The sequence below is a fragment of the Sapajus apella genome, unplaced genomic scaffold (genome assembly GCF_009761245.1).
Source record: "Sapajus apella isolate SASKATOON/1434 unplaced genomic scaffold, GSC_monkey_1.0 scaffold7, whole genome shotgun sequence".
NCBI lineage: Eukaryota > Metazoa > Chordata > Mammalia > Primates > Cebidae > Sapajus > Sapajus apella.
In genome coordinates, this window is record NW_022436947.1 from 23,335,144 (window position 1) to 23,355,804 (window position 20,661).

At 37.8% G+C, this 20,661-nt stretch overlaps 1 protein-coding gene across 8 annotated transcripts in view; it reads left to right on the forward strand.

The window, feature by feature from the left end:
• The window catches only part of CTTNBP2 (cortactin binding protein 2), a 168,982-nt gene extending 157,829 nt beyond the window's left edge, over window positions 1-11,153 (forward strand). For 4 of the 8 annotated variants that reach the window (XM_032276193.1, XM_032276192.1, XM_032276190.1 and 1 more), the window contains 4 exons: window positions 623-686; window positions 1,891-2,023; window positions 3,328-3,429; window positions 9,947-11,153. In XM_032276193.1, the coding sequence (XP_032132084.1) occupies window positions 623-686; window positions 1,891-2,023; window positions 3,328-3,429; window positions 9,947-10,192 (545 nt within the window). In that variant the 3' untranslated portion in view covers window positions 10,193-11,153. Of the gene's footprint in view, window positions 1-622; window positions 687-1,890; window positions 2,024-3,327; window positions 3,430-4,287; window positions 4,423-4,902; window positions 5,064-9,946 lie in introns of all 8 variants that reach the window. The other 4 variants (XM_032276195.1, XM_032276191.1, XR_004268312.1 and 1 more) reach the window with 3 other exon arrangements.
• The last annotated feature ends 9,508 nt before the right edge of the window (window positions 11,154-20,661 follow it).

The window sequence follows — 20,661 nt, forward strand, 5'->3', positions numbered from 1 at the left end:
ACAGCAAACAATACAGGCTATTTTCCCTTTTTTTTAATTAGGTCATAATCAGCACTTCAAAAAACATTGATATGATTTTCAGCATTTTTTAAATTCCATGACTTTTTCTATACTGTTCATATTTTCTTTGCCACATAATGCAAAAGCTGTTATTTCTACAAATGCATGGCTAATGCCACATATCAAAAACTATGCCTGACTACATAGTAATGTTGGATTGCCCACAAAGGTAGAGAAAGGGTGATTACCATCACCAAAAGGCAGGTATTAAAATCTTTAGGTCCTTTGAGAACAAGGGCCTAAGAAACTAGGAACTTGAGAGAAGGGCCATCAATAAAAGCGAAGTTCAGGATTCTTGACTTGAGATTCAGATAGTGTTAGTTGTACCGAGTTCCATCAAAATGTACTCGAGGGAGCTGGCTATTCCTTGACCTTCCCACAATGCCTGTGCAGGCGGCTATGCCCAGAGCCTCTGTCCTGGGGCAAGTCTCCTCAAGTGGTGGATGCTAATCCAAGAACAGTATGAAAGTGTTGCAGAGTCCACAGTCTGTTTCTTTTAAATACAGAGTTTAAGATGCACAGGGACAATGATCTATTGAAAATGGTTCTGTTTTTTTAACAGGAATAAAAAATAAGACCCTATCACAGCTGAATTGCAACAGGAATGCTTCTCTGTCAAAACAAAAGTAAGTCCCCCTTTCAAATTTCACTCATAGCAATAGCAAACAAAGATAAATCAAGTAACTTCAATTACTATTTTGAATGTTCCATATTCTCAATTATTTGTATGACTATTATGCTGTTAATGATTTTTTAAAAAGTAATAGATGTCATTCAAATGCTGATATTAAACTGAAATCTAATGAATAGTATCCTTGGATGACGTCTAAACTGTTCCTTAAGATTAATATAATATAAACACTATTTTGCTTATAATTTGTTGAATACATTTAGAAATATTACAGAGTTCATTTCTGATCAAATTGTTTATGCATTTGTGAACTTTTAGACAGTCATTAGATGACTTTTCCACAGATTTACAGAAACAGCATGACTATTTTTAAGTGCTATATAGTTACAGTGATAATTTCTTATATTGTTCCTAAGAAGCCGACTATTTCAGCTTACAAATACTGATATATAAAGGATGATTTGGACAATTATAGAAATGTTTAGGCAGTTTGTAAATAGGTCCCTGTGATAGTACAACAAATTGTGCGCCCTGTCACTTGTCAGGTAACATTTAGGATCCTGTCCTCTGGTTTGCAGCGTTACAAAAGAGGAGAGGGCGAAGAGAGAAAAGGGGGATGAAGGAAACCGCATGGCCTGCTATTTTCTGCCAGGACCACTGCTAGATCCATTACATGCAACAGCCTGTATCATTTTTCCAGTAACCCTAAGATGTACACATAAGGGTTATTTACAGAAAAGGGAACCCAGGAACTAAGGTGTTAAGGAGGGAAAAAAGAAAACCTGATGCATGGTCATATTGCTAGTTAGCAGTAGAGCCAAGTTTGAAATTCGTGTTTGTTCCATTTTATCACACTGTCCCCTGTGCCACAGTGTTTAGCATCTTAGTTTTGTCTGGCCTGGAATATTGTACATCAAAGTGAATGTCTTTGTGAAACAAAATTTTATCCTATCAAGAAGTTTTGAGTAGGAGTTATCAAAATCCTGTGGAAATTTCTTACCTTAGTATTCTAATCTCTCAGGGTATGGGAGTGGGTTGTTGCATTAAATGACATTTATGAAATACTTTAAAGGATATTAAAAAGATATTAAAAACGTTTTCCCTACCCCACACCAAATCCTAGAAAAGGTACAGTGACTAGATTTCCAAATTGGGAATTGTTCTGACTTTGAAAAACATTTTTCTGAACTTTGTGTTAGGTCTTTAGAGAATGATGTATCACTGACTTTGAATTTGGATCAGAGACTCTCTCTGGGTTCAGATGATGAAGCAGATCTTGTCAAGGAACTTCAGAGCATGTGCTCCAGCAAGTCTGAGTCTGATATCAGCAAGGTGAGCAGTACAAATATCGGGCATTGAATGGCTCTGCCCAACAGCTGGGAGACTTTTGGGGGACCACAATTTCCTAAAAGAAATTCCTTATTAAATAGCATGGTTAATACTCCAAATCAAACCATCCTTCACGTTGCTTAGAATAGCTGTTTCTTCCGAAATATTATTTTGACAATAAAAGAGCTCTACTTTGTAAAGCCTGCCTTTCCATACTCCTCCTAGACCTGAAGTTAAAATTGTATGCTCTGGAGTGCAGTGGCACGATCTCAGCACACTACAACCTCCACCCCCCGAGCTCAAGCAATTCTTCCTGCCTCAGCCTCCCGTAGCCGGGATTACAGGTGCCTGCCACAGTGCCGAGTTAATTTTTGTATTTTTTAGTAGAGACAGGGTTTCACCATGTTGGCCAGACTGGTCTTGAACTCCTGACCTCAGGCGATCTGCCTTCCTTGGCCTCCCAAAGTGCTGAGATGACAGGCGTGAGCCACCGTGCCTGGCCTGGGCAGCTTTTTATGTAAGCCTAAATTTGAGTTTCCTCAGATCTTTTTCCCTTCCATATTCCCAACTTTGGTATGTCAGTCATCTATCAGTAAGAAAAGTACAAGCATCACAGCAGACTTACAGATCAAGCAACAGCTTTCTTGGCAAATGAGAAAAAGAATTAGCTTGTATAATGCATATCATCATAATCTTTAAGCTGTGAAATTTGAGATCCAAATATGGAAACCAGTGACCTGAAATCTCAGATAAAACATGCATCAAGTTCAACCTGTTTTGGCACTCTGGTATCTGCAGCAGGTTTCACTGAGCTGCCTTGATAGATGTCTTTTGCTTGAAAGGGAGCATAAGAAAGTGGTTGAAACTTGTTCAGGTTCCCCTGAAACACTCAACTGTGTTATTTGAGTTGTCATAATATCTCCAACAAAGTACAATTCACTATCTTATTTAACTTTGTTGGAAACAAAATATGTATACACTGGAAAAGTAAGGTAATGATTAAAATCTCGCAAATTTTATATCCTTTCTTTACTTGCCAAGTAACTTTTTTTTTTTCCTAGAGAGTTCGTCTTCTGGTCTTCTTTTGACTTTTCAAATGGGTTCTTTTCCCTTAGAGGATGTTTCTCTTGCATTTGCTGTCAGTTTTACATAAAGACTTCAAGTCTTTCATGTGAACAGTTCAGGATTTGAGGGGCAGGGAAGAGGATAAGGGTAATAGTTTTGAGGTTTCTCCGCCATTTAGCTGTGCCCTGAGTATGCACAGTGTGACTGTGGAGACATGACTGGGCAAATTCTGTATTTTCCAGATTGCTGATTCCAGGGATGATTTAAGGATGTTTCATAGTTCTGGAAACAACCCTGTATTTTCAGCAACTATTAATAACCTGAGAATGCCAGCGTCACAAAAGGTAAGTGTCCTTTTCTCCCCTCATCATGCTATTTAGAATGGTCTGCAAACATAGGAATTGTGTATTTCTCCCCAAAATGAGCAAAGAAGGATTGCTCTGGAATTGACTTCACAGAGCATCTTTCAGTATGAATCGCAGAGTTATTTTTTAAAACCAAAGCTAAGAACTGAAAAGTGGGATGAAGGTAAAAGTGTTCATTAGTTTATCAAGCTTAGAAAGAGTTTTTATAGAACATTTTGGAAACAATTACATAGAAAAGCATTACTTTTTTCCCTTCTATTTGATTCCTAAAATTTTATTCCAAAATTTTGGGTGCCTGTTGAGCTCTCCTTTTTTTGTTTGTTTGTTTCATTTGTATATGACAAAACTAGAAATACAGTAGTTCTGCCTTATCTTCAGGTGATGCCTGAACCCAACATAGTACCAAAGTTTTTATATACTATGTTTCTTCAATCCAGTAACCCAGTGGCTAAACTGGGTACTGGAGATAGCATGGATAAGATGATTCACATCCTGGGCAGGACAGAGTAGGATGGTGCAGGATATCATCATGCTACTTAGAATGGCCTGCAGACTTAGGAATTGTATATTTCCAGGCCACAAGTTAACTGAAAACACAGAAAACAAAATTGTAGATGAGGTGGGTACTCCTTTAACAAAACTTTGGTCATCTTGGTGGTTCCATTTTTTTCACATGTATTTTTAAGATTCCCTGCATTTTAGAAAATTGGAGTTAATTATAACAAAGCACTGAGTGATAACATAAAGGTCTTATACATGGCAAAAAAAATCTCAATTTTACCTCATCCTGATTTTTTCATAACATGCATTACATTTCAATGCGACTTTGAAAACAAGTCTGAATGGCAACTAGAAGAACCAGGATTCCAGTAGACTTCCGTAACCTTTTGAAATAGCTTCCATGACTACAGCACTGAACCATTATCAATTGGTTAATAAATGGCAAGAGCTAGCACAGCCTGGTATTCCCAGGTGAGCAGAAACAATAAAAAACATCTCACCCATTAGTTATGTTGTGACGATGCAGACTTCACAGAAGCACTTTGTAATATATGGTTTGTTCACCAAACCATGTTGATTGATTGCCATTCGCATCCTGTTCTCATCTACTCCCAGCGTGGCTTACAAAGACCTGTGTGTGGGTGGGGGGGGGGGGTGCAGATAGCAGGATTATAAAGTAAGCACAGTGAGACTATTAAGTTATTAAGCCTTATCTGATCACCCACAGCCCTGCCCCCTCACTGCTTCGTTAGGTTTTGATCCTGGCTTTTACATGTGGAGCTATTTGAGCTGCATGCATTGTGGGGAGCAGGTGTGGGAATCTGCGTGGTGGTGGGGGGAGGGCGCCTAATACAAAACATTTAACATGATATCCTGTGAAAAAACGCGTGGCTTTCAAGCTCACTCTACCATAATGTCTGCCCTTTTTTTGTTCAATTGGGAAGAATTTAGAAGCCCAGCAAAATTTGGAGGATGACCTAAGGAGGTGACCTGGAGTCAGCACTGAGCATTCTGGTTGGAAAACACTTTGTCCAGGGCCCATCCCTTTACCATCTTTAGAGCCTCAACTCCCCCTGGATTTATGGCTTGCCCTGAGCTGTGCTTGACTGGAGGTCAGTCTCTAGGACCTAAGAATTTAGGATTCCTTGTGGAACATGGTCAGTGGAAGGGGCCAGGAGGATCTAGGAAGAGGAACAGTGAGCCACCTTCCCCACAGGGCCAGATCACTTTGTTGTGTAAAAATGTTGTTGACTGGTAGAGACTGGCTGTTGAAATGTCTAATGGAGAAACATTGTCGTACCCCTACTTCTGCGTCACGTGACCATATTAGGTTGCTAATATGTTCCCTTACTGTTAGAGCAGTGAGGAGTTATATTGTGTCAAATAATAATAAAGGTAACTTAACTCATTTTTGTTTTCCAACAGATAATGATGGTTGCAGGCCCCCTTATTAGGTTGCTAATAAGGTACTGCCCACAAAATAATAGTACTGAAAATCAAAGCTCTGGGCAACATTGTTTAAAAAATCTTTTTTCAAGCGGGTACTTTTATACTATCTGGACTCTTATACCAAAAACAAACAAACAAACAAAACCCCACACACTATATTATTATTTAAATGTGCAATTTGATTTGGGGATTAGGACCACTGTCTCCTACTCTTCCTGAAAAGCTAGATGTGTTTCTCAGAAACCGCCAGCAGAGGGCAAAGTGGCACTGTTGGCAGCCTCCTGAAACCTTGGCTGGCTCGTTCCTTTTCTCTTCTACTCAGCTGGTGTTTCTTGGTTAGATGCCCGGTTTCTTCTGTTATCAGGAAGTATCTCCATTTAAAGGTTCTTACCTCCCTAGGTTAGTTGCGCTCACTTTCTCCTTCATGGTTAGAAGGCTGGCAATGCCTCCATTGGAGAGGGGGCCTGCAACCATCATTATCTGTTGGAAAACAAAAATAAGTTATCTTTATTATTATTTGCCACAATATAACTCCTCACTGCTCTAACAGTAAGGGAGTATAATTGGGTTTATGAATCAAGTGGCATTTAGCTGGCCTTCTAAATTAGAAACAAATATACATAAAGCAATAGGAAGAAAAAATGCTAGTAAACGTTTTCCTTTCATGTAAATCCTCCTAACGCACAAGTTCACATCTTTGGTTGCATGATAAAATCCACTTTTTTTTTAATTCTCAGAGCCTGGACAATGGGTTTCTTACAGCTCCCTGGTGATTCTTATGTGCAGCCAGGTTTGAGACCCACTAGTCTAAAACATAGCTCTGATCTGTCATCTTCATTTTCCACCCATTTTTTTCTTTCCAAATATATCTTTAGAGGGGTTGATATGCCTTCATGTAGCTTGTTTTTTACAAGTTTCTTTTTACATGTAATTTACTACTCCCCCACCCCCTACTCCTCCCTACAGAACCCTCTCTTTCCATCTGTCAGTCCTGTGCCTCTTTAAAGATCCACCCCCACTGCCATCTTCCTTATATATTTTTCTTTTCCTCCTGCCCCCTAGCTTCCCATTTAGAGAACTTATAGTATCCTCTTAGCTTCTAGCAGATGCTGTATATTGAATGAATTACACGGAATGAATTGCTTTAACGATAATTCTTAAAGGCTAAATAAAACTTACTTTAGGTCAGTGCCTTCCTCTACGAATTAGTTTTTCTTTAACATGCACAGCAATGCAGACAGTAAACGTTATACATTTAATACACAGAATGTGGAGGTTTTATCCCAGGAAGCATTAAACACTCTTAACTCTCCTGCTCCAAAATTCCACTACCTCCTAGACTTGACTTCCAGGGTGTCAGGAACACTTTTCAGGCAGGATGCAGTGCATCGGTCACTTGCTCTATTCTGCACGCCTGGCCTAGAACTGCTGTGGCTCACACTAAGCCCAAGTGATTCTCCACGTTCTCATCCTGCCTCCTCACATTCTAGCCTCATACTACCAGGCACTGACCCAACTACATTTTTCAGTTGTTCTGGGTACTTCGCAGTACTTTATTTCATGCCGACATTTCCTGCCTCAGACTTGAAGGTGCACTCCCCTTCCATCTTGTTGCAAGTACAGAGACTAGAACACAGTGTATGTCTCCTTTCCTTCCTCTGAGCCATGGCATTAGCCAGGAGGAGTTTGACAGTAATGGCAAAATTAAACAACCACCCCTCCACCAGATTCTGTATGCCAACTAGCTGTTGTTCTTATTATAAAATGCCGTATTTCATGTTTTCTGAATACTATGTATGTTGAATTTTCTGGTGGTTTTGACCAAGTTACAAGTTGTAATTGGCCTTAGTAAGCCCATGACTAAGACCCCTTTTCAGACTTAACAGTAATTTCTTGTTAGGAGAAATGAGATTGGATCATGATACCTGCACCGTTTTTACAGTATGTCTCAGTATGTGACTCTTTCACCATCCAACTCATGACAAGCAATTTAGCTTCTCATTTCTTTCTGGTAACTTGAAAGCATTAGCATCTTTATAAAACAAAAGCAGAACATACTACATAGATTCACCCCTAACCTACCATCAACCACACATGGAGGTGACAAGGATGGACTCGGAGGTGGGTCCTCACCAGATGCAGGCTCAGCCTTTTTCCAGGGCTTCCTTAGATGTCGTTAAAACTGAGCCCATCTGTTTTTTGTTTTGTCAGGAAGCTCTTGCCTTTCTAAGCTAGCTTCTTGCAGTCTCAACTTCTCATTTTCCTTTCCCTGCAAATGCAGGTGTTCTGGACCCCATATTTGTCCCTTCTTTATTATTACGTATTTGATTTGTCAGTGCTTTTATGTTTCCCCAAACCTCTAGCCAAGTGTATATTAGAGTTACATTGCTGTTCCCTTTAAGATTAGCTGAGTCTGAAAATCTGACACCAAGAGATGTCATTTTGGTGATTTGGGGAAAGTTTAATGGGCATGTTGTGTTGGGCTTCAAAGAATTATTAGGACTTTAATAGCAGGAAATAAAGGAAAAATGGGACTTAAAGGGGATTGGAGCCAAACTTGAAAAGAACTTTAGTGACATGCTTAAAAGCTTGGGACTTGTTCTGCAGTTAGTGAGGACTTAATTATCACTTACCTTCCTATTTGCACCAATACCACCATGATTCTCTGCCCATTTTTGTGGGTAACACTGGATTAGGCTGGTGAGGAGGAGAGAGAGAGGTAGATGCTAAAGATGGTAACTGAGGGTTTCCTGCTAAATTCACTGGGAGAGCAGCATTAACCGGTAATGAGACAAGAGGAAAGGCTTCAGGAAGTAAGTTGTATTGAAGAAATGCAATAAATACAGTTTTAGAAAGAGTTTGGAGTGTGGCTGGACATAGAGGTGAGTTAGTAGGGTGAAAATCAGTTCTTAGATGCAGGAGATAAATGAGGGCTAAAGAAAGAACTTTGGGAGACACGTAATTAGAGATCACTGAAATACTCTGAAGGGAAAGATCATCAAATGTGTGACATAGAAGGCTAAGAAAAATGGTGCCTTTTGAGACAGCAGTCCCAACCATTTTGGCACAGGGGACTGGTTTCATGGAGGACATTTTTCCATGGATCTGGGTAGAAGGTATGGTTTCCAGATGAAACTGTTCCCCTTCAGATCATCAGGCATTAGATTATCACAAGGAGTGGGCCACCTAGATCCCTCACTTGCACAGTTCACAACAGGGTTTGCACTCCTGTGAGAATCTAATGCTACTGACCTGACAGGTAGTGGAGCTCAGGTGGTAATGCTGGCTCACCTCCTGCTGTGCGGGCCAGTTCTTAACAGCCATGGACTGGTCCACAGCCTGGAGGCTGGGGACCCCTGATTTAATTGGTCAATGGAGAAAAAGGATATGGAGGAATTAAGCTAGGGGTTCTCAACTTTGGCTGCATATTAGAAAGATTTTTAAAAATCGTATGTCCATGCCACACCCCAGAACTATGAAACCTGAATCTCTGGGAATAGGGCCCAGCCAATGACTCTTAAAGCTTCAAGGTGATTCCAATGTCATGGTCAAGGTTGACAGCAACTCCTGTAAGAAGATTCCCAGGAGAATGCAACTGACAGCTGAAGCTAAATTTTGCCTGTTACATTTTCATTTTCTTTTAAATCTTTTAATGGTTATATGGCTGTTTAGCTGCATTATTACTTTTGGAGAGGGGAAGTTGTGAAGGTCAGCTCCTTCAGAGGCATTCAGAGCAGCTCACTTAGTAGGAGTCATATCATGTTAGTTTGCAGGATTTAATGCAATATTGGGGAAAACACCTTGAGTGAAAGTTGGGAGACCTGAGGTCCTGTCTCAGCTTCACCACTTGTTCACTATGGGCAAATCATCTTACCTATCCAGCTGTCAGATTCTTTGTGGGCAAAATGAGAGACATTGACCAGGTAATCTTAGGAGTTCTGAAACAGTGGAGAAATGAGAACATGCAGTTTCCAAGTATGGAAGATCTTGAGCCACCTAATCATAGATGCACTAGAATGCAGACTCTGCTAGGGAAGGAATGCTTCTCTTATGTTTTCTGCTCTATGCCAGTTTTTCTTATGCCTCCCAATTATTTGATTATTAATAGTTCATTTTTAAGACATGAAAGTAGAAAAGTTAGGTGACTTACCCAAGATGACAGTTTGTTTGTAGAGCCACCTACAAATTGGACTACTCCAATTTGGTGATTTCCTCATGCCTGTAATTGAGTGAAGTTTCTGTTAGTAAGGAGATCGATGCTTTAGCACTTGATTCACTGACTCCTATATTTAGGAATTTTGTAACACCAGGAAGGGATTAATGAAAATCATGCAGTAAGCCTATAGGAAATTAATTATTCAGCTTCTCCTCTCCATTTTCTTTTAATTTTTTATGAGAATCTATAGTTTTAGAGAGAAACTCCTGCACATTTGCTCAGAGACAAAGAGGAGGCAGGGGTAGGGCTCATAACAGGAGAAGCCGGTGACAGCACTGACAGCAGCAATGGCAAATGTGATAAACTTGTTTGGCTTCTCTTCTCTTACAGGAAGTCTGTCCTCTCAGCAGCCATCAAACTACTGAATGCAGCAACAGTAAATCAAAGACTGAGTTGGGTGCTTCAAGAGTTAAATCTTTTCTTCCTGTTCCTAGAAGTAAAGTCACCCAGTGTTCCCAGAACACCAAAAGAAGCAGCAGCAGCAGTAATACAAGGCAAATAGAAATCAACAACAACTCAAAAGAAGAGAATTGGAACTTACACAAAAATGAACACCTAGAAAAACCTAACAAATAGGCCTGCCTACAATATTCTCACTATTAACTTCCTCTATTTCACACAGAAACCAAGGACAACAAGATATAAATACCTTTAAATGAATAAAATGTTTTCACTGTAATATAAATTATGAGTGCGGGACCACTATTCAATTTTTTTGTAAAGAATGTATTTATAACCAACATTTTGTTGCTTTTTTTTTTTAATTCTGTAGGATTGAACTTCAATACCAAGAAGTTATGCCAACTTTTCAAGTAGTTTTATAATAGAAAAATTATAATAGTTTTAATCAAGATGTTCAGGGGTATTAAAACAGAACTGTCTGTGTACTGTATATCTGTATATATGATGTACATATGTATATTTAAGGAAGTCCACAAATCATATTGCATACATGCTACAAAATGCATATATAACTTTGGCTTAGATAACATTTGCCATTTTAAATGGTGATCATATTTTATGTTCACTTGATGGGGAATGACTAGAATGGGGCAATAACAAATCATTTCTAAACAGTTATTTTCCATTAAAAGCCATATTAAGTATTTTGCCTGTTAAATTCTAATTTTATGTTTTAAATCTTTTAGTGGTTACATTGCCATTTCGTAGCATCATGTATATATTCATGCTTATGAGTTTGCATTATGACTCCTGTAAAATATGAAATTATAATGCAATAAAAGTGTTATCTTTCTTACAAAAGTTTTATACCTAAGTGGATATAAATTACATAAATGCTTCAATAAATTAATTCAGAATTAATTCCTTCAATATTTCCAGAACTGATAAAATTGATAATATTTTCTAGAAATGTTACTTCTAAAATTACAAAATTACTTATACAACTCAGTTAAGATGCTTTGACACTAAATAAAATGTTGATTTAGTGAAATAATCTTGCTGTACATTTTTTCTACAGCTCTTTGTAGTCTACATAACAATTTGTGTTCAAGTTAGCAAATGCTAATAAAACTTGCCCTCCATGTTAATATTTCACTAGCTGTTCACAAGACTCAACCCTATTAGAAGAATCTTAGTTTAAATACTTAAATGGAGCACCAGGAATTGGGTGCTCTCAGAGTTAAAACACCTTTTTTTTCCATAAATACCAAAAAAGCACAATTTTGTACCAAGAATCATTTACTTGTCTAAAGTCATTGAAAGCCTTTTTTTTTTTTTTTTTTTTTTGGCCAGAATAGTTGTTTAAATGAAGTACACACACCTGCCTTGTCTTGCTATTACAAAACTGCACATATCTTAAAATAAACAATGTCTAGTGGAGATTCTGTCACTAATCTTGGGAACAAAACTCAATGCTCTCAAAATCATAGATAATATCTAGATTCAGGTAGCTCTAATGTGTTTTTTTTTCCTGCTTATATACACCTGCTTAGATTATATCTAATTTGATTTGTTAGTGCCAAGGCATTGTGTTTTTATTAGCAGCTTTTCTGAAAATAAAGATCCCATTAGTGTACTCAAGAACTAGAGGTGAGAAAACAAAACCAAATTTGTAATGCATTATTAAGATGACCTGTAGTAATTTATCCATGTTACTGTCAGTAACATTCAACATGTACACTTTTTGTAATTGATGGCAGATTACAAGATGTCTAAAGAGGACATTTAAAAACAGGGCTTTTAAAATAAAGGTAGAGACCTACCGATGGGTCATTATAGCAATGTAGTGAGTTACAGCTAGCATTAAAAAATAGAAAATATCATAGTCATCTTTTATTGTCTCACTGTCAATACAAGAACTGTTTGTGACAGTTTCTATCATGTGGATATAGAAATGTATGTACATGTGACACAAAGTATAACTGTGGGACACGGTCCAAAATCTTTGAAAGTCAATACTCTGTAATGGCACCTAGTGGTGGCAGTGGTGCTGCATTGAGGGGTCATATGGTCTTTGGTGGTAAACAGCCTTGGAGATGAATTGGACACGGCCATTTGTTAGCTGTGTGGCATGAGACTTTGTTTATTTTTGTTTTGAGATGGAGTCTCTGTCACCCAGGCCGGAGTGCATTAGCACAATCTCAGCTCACTGCAACCTCCATCTCCCAGGCTCAAGTGATTCTCTAGCCTCAACTTCCCTGTAGCTGAGATTACAGGCATGCACCACCACGTCCAGCTAATTTTTGTATTTTTAGTAGAGACAGGGTTTCACCATGTTGGCCAGGCTGGTCTTGAACTCCTGACCTAGTGATCCTCCCACTTTGGCCTCCCAAAGTACTAGGATTACAGGCATGAGCCACTGTGCCCAGCCAATCTTTTTTGATTCAGTTTTCTCAGTATTAAAAAAAAAAAAAAAAAAAAAACCTACAGGTCATCCATGAGTGTTAAAAAAGATAACACAGTAAAGTATTCCTAATTGCCTCACAGATTCATAAAATAAGTAATCAATTTCTCAGAACTTTTTGTGGGATTCCCTGTGAAGAAAATTTTAAGGATCTGAAGTTAAAGATAGACAGCAATACAATAACAGGAGGAGACTTCAATATCCCACTTTCAATAACGGAGAGGGCATCCAGACAAAAATCGATAAGGAAATATTGGACTTAAACTACACTGTAGACCAAATGGACTTAGATATACACAGAACATTTTATCCGACAGCAGCAAAATATACACTCTTCTCAAGCACACACAGAACATTCTCCAGGACAGGTCATTATTAAGCCACAAAACAAGACTTAACTTTAAAAAGATTGAAATAATATCAAATGCCTTTTCTGACCTATGGTATGAAGTTAGAAATCAGTAGAAGTTTCAGAAAATTCAGAAATATATGGAAATTAAACAATATGCTTCTGAACTACCAATGGATCAATGAAGAAATTAAAAGGCAAATTAAAAATACCTTGAGACAAAAATGGAAACACACCAAACTTTAAGGGGTGCAGCAAAAGCAGTTTAGGAGAGAAGTTCATGGCAATACACATCCAAAAATGACAAAGATCCCAAATAACCTAAATATCACACCTTAAGACATTAGAAAAAAAGGACAAACTAAGCCCAGAGTTGGAAGAACGGAAATAAAGATGAGAAAAATTTTTTAAAGCCATGGTATTTGAAAATCTTTTCAAATTGTAATAAAAAAACAAATACTGGCTACTATATTATGAAAACTGAATTTTAAACCAGGAGTGTGTGAAACAACTAATTCATAGAAATATCTAACTGGAAATTAGCAACTGTAGCACGTTAGCAATTTCCAATTTCATTCTATTTTAAGAGTTTCTCCAAAATACACTAATAAATTTTGTAGTTTCTTATGTAAAAGAGAAGTAGATTTCATAAAAGCTACTTATTAGAAGTAGCCAATTTTGATAAACAAGGTCAATTTTTCACAAATACAATATTTTTGTGAGCAGATAATCCTTGACATTAGATTCAGTTGACTAGCCCTAGACATCACCTTATTTAGGCATCTGTTCTTAACAACTAAGACCCATTACAGAAAAGTCACTCTCTGAAGTAATGTGAAGCTTTCTAAATGCTATCCCATCCTTTGCAAAATCATTTTATTCAGATAACATTCTGCAGGTGTCACAGGAAAAAATGAGTGAATAGATATCCTCTATTTGCCTGGTTTTGACCATGAATAAATATGTTTAGTTGTGTATCAAGATGCCCATTAAGTGTTAATTTGAAAGAGAAGACTGGGAAACACACTGAGAAGAAATGTGCAGTTACATGCCATATCTTGTCTGCCTTTCATGGTGAAGCACTCATATCAGGAGTTGTGAGCTCAGGTTCTGGCCACAGAGCTAACTACAATGACACTTAACATCTCTGGCTTTAATGTCATCATGGTAAAAATTCAGAGGGTTTGGCCGGCACGGTGGCTCACGCCTATAATCCCAGCATGCTGGGAGGCCGAGGCGGGTGGATCACGAGGTCAAGAGATCGAGAACATCCTGGTCAACATGGTGAAACCCCGTCTCTACTGAAAATACAAAAATTAGCTGGGCATGGTGGCGTACGCCTGTAGTCCCAGCTACTTGGGAGGCTGAGGCAGGAGAAATGCTTGAACCCAGGAGGCAGAGGTTACGGTGAGCCGAGTTCGCGCCATTGCACTCCAGCCTGGGTAATGAGCAAAACTCCATCTCAAAAAAAAAAAAAAAAAAAAAAAAAAATTCAGAGGGTTTTTCTGCCTCCCAGAAAGGAAACCAATGGAAAAATTAAAAATCCTTCCAGCTGTTTCTGTAAATCCTGATACCTTATAGTGAGGGCATAAGCTTAACATACCATAAAAGTTATTTCAGTTGTAATTTAAGGAAATCAAGAATATATCTCTCCTGAGCTAATTCAAATGTTCACATATGCTCAGAGTGACTTCAAACCTTACTTATTCATTAAAGTAACATTGTGCTAGGGACTAGGAATAAAGCATTAAGACATGCCAGGCACCTTTCATCTTAATAGAGCTAAGATAGTAAATAAAGAAGCAAATAAAGCACGATAATACAGAGCACTTGGTAAAGATTGTTAAAGGATTACTTTAGAACAGAATGGTTCAAGGAAGGGTCTTCAGGGATCAAGATATGTAGCAGCCAGGGTAAACAGCATTAGCAACTCTTCTTATGGAAAAACAGACAAATGAGATTAAATTATATTAAATTCAAAAGCATCACACAGCAAAGGAAGCAATCAAAAAAAAGTGAAGAAGCAATATACAGAATGAAAGAACAATTTTGCAAACCACATAGCTGATAAGAGTTAATATCCAAAATACATAAAAACTCAATAGCGAGAAAACAACCCAATTAAATGGGCTGAATAGATATTTCTCAAGAGAGGCTAACAGGGATGTGAAAGAATGTTCAACATATGAATCATCAAGGCAATGCAAATTAAAACCACAAGGAGATGTCACTTCACACCTGTTAGAATAACCATTATCAAAAAAGATAAGTGTTGAAGAGGATGTACAGTGAACCCTGTACACTGTTAGTAGGAATGTAAACTAGTACAGCCATTATACAAAACAGTATAAATGTTCTTTTAAAAATTAAAAATAGAACTAACATAGGATCCGGCAATCCTTCTACTGGTAGCGATATTTCATTTCCAAAGGAAATGACATTAGTATGTCAAAGAGATATCTGCACTCCATTGTTTATTGTAGCACTATTTAAAATGTCCAAGATATGGAATCATCATAAGTGTCCATCAACAGATGAATGGATAAAGAAAATATGACACATAATGTTTGTCCACAGGATGAAACTGGAGGACATTATAAGTGAAATAAGTCAGACACAGAAGGACAAATACCACATGATCTCACTTACATGGCAGAATCTTTAAAAAATATCAACTCATAGAAAAAGAAAGTGGAATGGAGGGGAGACTGGGAAGGTATTGCTGAAAGGGTACAAAATTTCCGTTAGAGGCTAGGCGCGAGGGCTCACACCTGTAATCTCAGCACATTGGGAGGCTGAGGCAGGTGAATCACCCGAGCTCTGCAGTTTGAGGCCAGCCTCGGCAGCATGGCAAAACCCTGTCTCTACAAAAAATACAAAAAAATTAACCAGGTATGGTGGTATGCACCTGTAGTCCCAGCTACATGGGAGGCTGAGGTGGGAGGATGGCTTGAGCCAAGATCATGCCACTGCACTCTGCACTCTAGCCTGGGCAACAAAGCTAGACACTGTCTATAAAAAAAAAAATCAGAAGGGAGAAATAAGTTGAAGAGGTCTAGTGCACATCATGGTGACTATGGTTAATAATATATTGGCTGGGCACGGTGGCTCATGCCTATAATCCCAGCACTTTGGGAGGTCGGGGGGGAGGATTACATGAGGTCAGGAGTTCTAGACCTGCCAGGCCAACATAGTAGAAACCCTTTCTCTACTAAAAATACAAAAATCTGTGGTGGTGGGCACCTATAATCCCAGCTACTCAGGAGGCTGAGGCAGGAGAATTGCTTGAACCCAGGAGGTGGAGGCTGCAGTGAGCCGTGATTGTGCCACTGTACTCCGGCCTGGGAAATAGAGAAAGACTCTGCCTCAAATAGTAATAATAATAATGCATCGTATTTTTGAAAATCCCCAAATTTACAGACTTAAAGCAATCCTCACCAAAATCTATGCAGGAATTTTTATTGTTTTTAAGAAGTCAACAAGCTCTTTAAACACATGACTTCCCTTTTAATCTGGATTTTTTGGTGTGTCTTCTTGGTTTTCTGAAATAAACATAGCACACAGATATTCGAGTTATTCTGACTTAGAGCTGAATTCTTCCTATGGTGACCACCTATTCATCTGCGGCCTTTTATTCTCTTTAGGAAGAGAAAACAGACTGACCAAGTTTATTTGACTTCTAGGTTTCTGTGCTAAGGGACCTAAACAATGTTCTATTTTCTTCCTAACAAATCCTTCAAGGGGTATTTATGTCCAAATATAATAATATTTCCACCAAAATATTTTTTGAGGTAGAAGCAGCGTGAGTGGGTTTTATCAAACCAGTTTATTCTTCAGAACTTCCTGACAATTTACCGGGAGATTTCAAGACTGGCTTTGTGAGTAATGAAATTGGAACTAGTGTAATATGCAGCCCCTGTGTGGTGTCATTTGAGAGGCAAGGTGTGGTGTGCCTGCTATGCTATCCCTCTCTTCCTTATTCTGAATTGTTTTATTAAAATGTGATATATTATTTTGTGATATGGTAAATAGATAATTGAAGTAATGAAGCTCCTCCCTGTGCTGCCTGTGAGTGATCTGTATCACTGACCATGTGACTCTTCCCTGGACCTGGGTTTTTAACTTGGAGCTAAGGTACCTTATAACTCCTGAACTCTTTGTTCTATAATTCATCATGCATATTTCAAATAGTTCAGATTTTATTTTCCTGCCCAAATGCTGAGAGAATGGAATCAAAATTCCTGCATTCAGTTAGAGAGAAGGAATCAGATACGATTGAGGATGTGGGGCCTTTAATATCGGGTGATATCCCATGTGCATGTTGTTATGAGGGGGATAGTGACCAACGACCTACTGGAACAGGAAGCGGAGAGCAACAAAGCCAAGAGAAAGATGTGCTGAAAGCCAGAAAAGTGGACACGAGGGGAAGAAAGGCAGCACAGGCTGAAGTTTAGCATTTTGGTAAAGAGATATTTCATCTGGCTAGTCCTAGCTGAGTCTAGGAACTTTAAGGGGGAAAAAAGTGTTCCATATATTTGCTACCAACCAAACTCTGTCAACTGCTTGAAGGCAAACTCTATTAGTACCTTATTCATTTCTTTTGGTTTCCAATATCTAGTACTACCATATACAAGTACTATAGGAGATACATGTTTGACAAGAACTATAAAAATATGATGATGATCATGACGATCCACGTGATATAATGGTGGTGTCCTAGCCTAACCAAGAACCCAAGTTCAGTTCACGTTCCTCTCAAGTAAATTTGTGAGAGTTTTTCACTCTCACCACCTCCTCTGCCACCATAGGAATCTATCATGTAGGCTTTTAGAACTCCTGCAGTCACATCACATGGAGTAAATGGATAATAGGAGGGCAAAAACCAAAGAAATAGAACTGGCACTGTGGAAAGTATAGGCAATCAGCTAGCAAACACCGCATCCTTGGCAGTCCTGAACATCTAAATAGGGCCTCTTCCAGTGGCCTCTCTCTCTGGATATTGGCCAGCACCCATGGAGTAGCTTCTCTCTTGAACCATGTCTTCCAATATTTCCCGGTATTTCAGGCTTTGGCATTACCCAGCCCCTTTTTTGGTCTTGCTTTTCCACCTCCATTATTCCATACCCACCCAACCCCCATCTCCCTTGCAGAAGGTGCTTGGGTTCCTTTGATGCTTATGCTGTACTCTCTCTCAAGAGTGTCTTCAAAATATTTTAGACAGGCTACAGAACTTGAATACTTATTTAACCAATGAGATCATATTTCTAACTACCAGTAGGCTGACTGTTGTCTCTAATTTCACCAATTAAAAACTCATTTCTGACATTTATTACACTAATTAGCAAAGGCTCTAATGTCAATCAATAATAAAGTCAGAGAAATGCTTGTGGTAGCTGCCTCTGCATTTCTCTAGAATGCTCCTGTGACATGATTTGTAATTAAGAATTACTAAGTGATAAACAGAAAATCTTGAAAGTAGCTAGAAAAAAAAAGCATGTTATAGGAAAGAACTACTTCAGATTTATCATAAACTGTATTCTACAGAAAAAAATAAAATATTTCTGAAGTGATGGACTAAAAGAACTGTCAATCTAAAAATTCTATATCTAGTAAAAATATCTTTCTAAAACAAAGATGAAACAAAGGAGAAGAAAACACATGATCATTTCAATACAGGCAGAAAAACATAAGACAAAATTTAACATTCATTTGTGATTAAAAAATAACTCTCAACTGACCAGGAAGAGAAGGCACTTAACCTGATAAATGCATCTGTCAAAAAACAACAAATGAACAAAAACAAAATAAACACAGCTAACATTATGTTTATCCCTAAGATCAGAAATAAGACAAAAATGACTACTTTTGCCTCTTCTAGTCATCACTGTACAAGAGATTCTAGCTAGTTCAAACAGACAAGATAAAGCAAATAAAAGTTTCCAGGATGAAAAAGTAGTAAATTTTTCTTTGCAGATGTAATTGATGTTACAAAAATTTTAAGGAATCTAAAAGTAAGCAACTAAAACTAATAAGTTAGTAAGATCATAAGATACAAGATCAATATATAAAAATAAATTGTAATTCTACATACCAGCAAATTGAATTTTAAAGATATTTAAAATAGCATCAAAATTAAGAAATATCTACGGGTACTTTAATAAAGTATGTAAGATGTGTACCCTGTAAACTAAAAATAACAGAGATGTACCATGTCAATGGATGAGAAGAATCAATATTTTTAAAATGTCAGTTCTCCCCCAAATAATTTATAGATTCAATGCAATCTCCATCAAAAATTTTTGTAGGGTTTTCCTTCTGTTTATGAAAATTAATAAGCCGAATCTAAAATTTATATGGAAATATGAAGGATATAAAAGCCAAAACAATTTTGAAAAGAATAAAGTTGTAGAATTGGCATTAACTGTAAAGACTTACTATAAAACTACAGTAATTAAGATAAGGTAGTACTAGCACAAGGACAGATATACAGATCCTGGGACAGAACAGAGTTCAAAAATCAACCTACTCACACATGCTTAATTTTTTTTTTATAAAGTACCAAAGTTGTTCAATGGAGAAAAATGCAATCTTTATAACAAATGGTGCTGAAACAGTTGCATATCAATAAATACCAATAAAAGAAAATGCTAATCCTTAATTTATAACATATATAAAAATCAACTCAAATGGATGACAGAGCTAAGCATAAGAGTCAAAATTATACACCTTCTAAAAAAATAGGAAAAACTTTGACTGCAGATTAGGCAAGATGTCTTAGGACACAAAATACTAACAGTTGAATTTGCCTGCTGGCAACTCAAGCCACATCTAAAGAAGCTGATGAAATGCTTGAATGCCCCAACTTTTGCATTATTGAGAAATTCAAACCAAATAAGCCCCAGCTTACACAAGAGAACTCTCTCTCCAGCCATGCTATTCCACCACATAAACCCCAAGTCAGTTCTCCCTCCCTGCTCTCTCAATCCGTTTTTAGACTTGCTTGGGAGCCTGGTCTGCTTTTCTCAGAAGACCTCATTATATGAGTAATAAACTTTTTCATGCCATCTTGGGGTGTATGTGTATATGTATGTGTATGTGTGTGTTTGTGTCACCATTAGCTTTATAACTGAACCAAATTTTGGGTACGCAGTTCCAATTCCTCTGTGGGATGACCACAACACTATCTTCCTTCTCATCCTTTGAGACACCAAATATTATTTTATACCTCACTTAATCCTATAAATACTTATAAGTATCTTGGCCTTTAAACCTAATATTTATCCTACGTACTTGAAAAGTATTACTCTGCCAGCTTATCCTTTATACAGTGTTCACAACTGGGCAGTCACATCAGTCTTGTGGTTTGTATTTATTTATTTATTTATTTACTTATTTCAGCACAAGCCTACACCCTGTTAGGATCACAACTACCAACTTCCCCATTCATTACAGCATTTGCACTGCCAAGATGGATCATTTTGTTTCTTTTCATGCCTTTCTTGACAGATCTACTTCATTATCACTGTAGACTTTTAAAAAATGAAGTCCAGAATCACAGTCATACAGTACCTTGGGGGCAGACTTGAGATTAGTCATTTGAATGTCTGCCTTCTAATTTCAAATCAAGCCATGTTTTCCACTGGATATAGTCAATCTGTATACCATAGAATCTAATCAGTATAGTCTCTTTAAAGAGTCTTCAACAGACTTATGCTTCAGGGGACATCACTGATATATTTTTACATAGAATTCCATGTGAATGATGCCTCCCTTAGACTGAGAAGTGTCCACCTTCCCAGAGTATATACCATTCATGTCCAAGCTAAAAGA